This window comes from Nicotiana tabacum, chromosome 13 (genome assembly GCF_000715075.1).
Source record: "Nicotiana tabacum cultivar K326 chromosome 13, ASM71507v2, whole genome shotgun sequence".
In the NCBI taxonomy this organism is placed as follows: domain Eukaryota; kingdom Viridiplantae; phylum Streptophyta; class Magnoliopsida; order Solanales; family Solanaceae; genus Nicotiana; species Nicotiana tabacum.
This window is the reverse complement of record NC_134092.1, coordinates 33,341,959-33,344,869: the sequence shown is the minus strand read 5'-3', so window position 1 is coordinate 33,344,869 and position 2,911 is coordinate 33,341,959. Positions and strand designations below refer to the sequence as shown.

General features: G+C 37.0%; 1 protein-coding gene across 1 annotated transcript; it reads left to right on the top strand.

Moving 5' to 3' along the window:
• The first annotated feature begins 560 nt into the window (after positions 1-560).
• LOC107813028 (mitogen-activated protein kinase kinase kinase 17-like) lies at positions 561-2,270 on the top strand. Its single transcript, XM_016638231.2, has one exon. It carries the CDS (start codon positions 1,123-1,125, stop codon positions 2,137-2,139), a length of 1,017 nt encoding a protein of 338 aa, XP_016493717.1. The 5' UTR covers positions 561-1,122; the 3' UTR covers positions 2,140-2,270.
• Positions 2,271-2,911: the final 641 nt, after the last annotated feature.

Genomic DNA, 2,911 nt, shown 5'->3' with positions numbered 1-2,911 from the left:
TCTGAAACTGCCTAATCTTCTCTTTATTGTGTACATTCACCCTACATGTATTCAAGATTTTCTACTTAGCAATGGTTGAATTCAAGAAATTATATTCAAAAAAATTATGTCCATCTTAATGAAGAAAAGTTAGGGAAAACCAGAAAAGAAGGCAGCAGAAACTGAAAGTCAGCATTGGGTAGAAACTGGTGTGTAAAATGAGAGGAATGATTTGGGTGCACTTTTGCTTAACACTTTGCCACATTGGAGGATTTCCAGAGTCTTGATTTACAAGTTAAGAACCATTACTAACAGTCCCTTTGGCCTTTGGTCACTGTCTTGGAATGGTTGAAATCTCAAGGTTTTCCAAGTATATGATTCTTGCTTTGGCACGTTGAAAAGCAATTCTGATCATATTAATACTTTCTAGAAGGCAAGTAAAGATGATTTGGATCTTGAAATAGCATTAAGAAAGAAATTATATGACATAATCACCAAGAACGTAATTAGCTATAAAACTATTTTCTTTTGATTGACTTTCTACTTATTTTTTATACCAAGAAGTTTAATACTGCTGACAAATTTTTATCATGTGAAGGAGTAAAATATTAGTTCATACCTCCACTTGAATTCACTGACTACCAAAAGGTGGAATATAATTGGGAAGAAATATCAATAGCAGACATTTTTGGGTGGTTAAACCCACTCTCACACCTTCCCTAACTCCCAAATTTAATCTTCAAAAGTCGTTACACCCCCAATACTAAACAAAGCATCCAACCTAATCAACTCATTCAAAGTTTCAAATTTGTTTTAAAAATATAATTGAAATTAAATTACCTATTTTTCACTTTCTCATTCTAAAGTTTGCCACGTGGCAGCAACCCAATTCGCCAAGTAAGTGATGTCATCCGGCCTACTCAAAGCTGCCTAAAGGCCACAAAGCATTTGTCCACGTTAAAGGAATCGTCAAACTTTTCAAGTCTTTAAGAGAAAAAAAGGCCCACCTAAGCGTTACCAAACTAATTTGGACATTCTCTGTTATATATAAACCTCTTTGTAGTGTCCAACCAACCAGAAAAACAGAACATGTCCAAAACTTCTTTCACTTGCTAACTTGCTACTTACCAAATTCTTCTTCAAATGGACTGGACAAGAGGCGCCACCATCGGCCACGGCTCCTCTGCTGCCGTCTCGATTGCCATGTCACGCTGCTCTGGCGAGATTTTTGCTGTCAAATCCGTGGAGTTGTCACAGTCAGAGTTTTTGCAAAAGGAGCAGAAAATTTTGTCCACTTTGAGCTCCCCTTATATAGTGTGCTACAAGGGGTACGATGTAACCAGAGAGAACAACAAGGACATGTTCAATCTTATGATGGAGTACATGCCCGACGGAACGCTCACCGATGAAATACAGGGAGGCCCGTTGAATGAGCAGTTGATCGGATATTACACGAAGCAAATTATTCATGGATTAAACTATCTACATTCGAAAGGGATCGTGCATTGTGACATTAAGGGACACAACATTCTGTTATATAAAACCGGTGCAAAAATTGCAGATTTTGGTTGTGCTAGGTCAGTCGATCAGGCTAAGTGGAACGGGGGCACGCCTATGTTCATGGCACCAGAAGTAGCACGCGGAGAAGAACAATGGTTTGCAGCTGATATATGGGCATTAGGATGCACTATTATTGAAATGGCCACTGGTGCCTCACCCTGGACTACTGTTAACCACAGTCCTGCTTCTTTGCTTTGCCATATTGCATTTTCTGGCCAAATCCCAGAAATTCCAAAGTTTCTCTCTTCACAAGCAAGGGATTTTTTAAGTGAATGCTTGAGAAGGGATCCAAAACAGAGATGGTCTGCTAAACAGCTCCTCAACCATCCGTTTCTTGAGCAATCAGATTCAAACAGCAAGATAAATGAAGATTTCATCACAAGTTCCCCAACAAGCATTCTTGATCAACGCATTTGGAATTCAGTGGAGGAATCAGAAACTGTCGAAGATTCAAGGCAAACAATTAGCTCAATGGATTCTCCTCTGCAAAGGGTAACAAAATTGTGTATGGAATCCGGAAAACTAGAGTGGAGATGGGATGAGAGTTGGAGCACAGTCAGAAATTGCAGTGAAGATAAAGAAGAGATGATGTCAATTTAGTTAGTGAGATGTTAGAAATAAATTGCATAGATAGCCTTTTTTGTTGTAGTGCTTCTAGGATACAACATAGAGCTGTAATTAGCAGTCTCAATTTTGACAGACATCTTAGAAGTTCAGTAAATAATATTACTCATTAATTCACTGTTTATAAATTTCTACCCTTTTTTTTTGTACCTTCGTTGACATAATTTTTCTTATTTTTTTAATCTCATTTCTCGTTTGCATTTTAAAGGGTCAAACAGCATGTTAAGCATAGTAGTGTATAAATTTAAAAAAATAAAAATAAAAAAATCAGCGTTGCTTTCTTGTTGGGCGGTTGTTTGAGGGCTACAGCTAAAAGGCAAGAGTCTTGATCTCTTGAACAACCAAAAGCACCCTGGAAAGTGGCGATGATAGAAAATATCTTGCTATCATAAATTAAATTCTTTACTCGAGGTTATAGTGGGCGAGTGTGTGAATACTTATTCACATCCGGTGTTTACATCAACTAATGTACTTTACCATGATTAAGTATTAAATGAAATAAAATGCACATTAATTAACTATAATTAGGTAATAAACAAATATATGAAATACAAATGTCATATTATCATTAGTTTGGTGCGAAGGCCGGTAAGTTTTTACCGAGTGAAGGATGAGGAAGAGCTAACTCTAGGTATTTTAATTAATAATGGAAGAAATCATGGAACTCTTTGAGTGTGGAGTGTGAGAACAAGTATATTAAGTAATCACAATCCTTTGAAATCACGCATTGCTTCACGTATGCTAATAC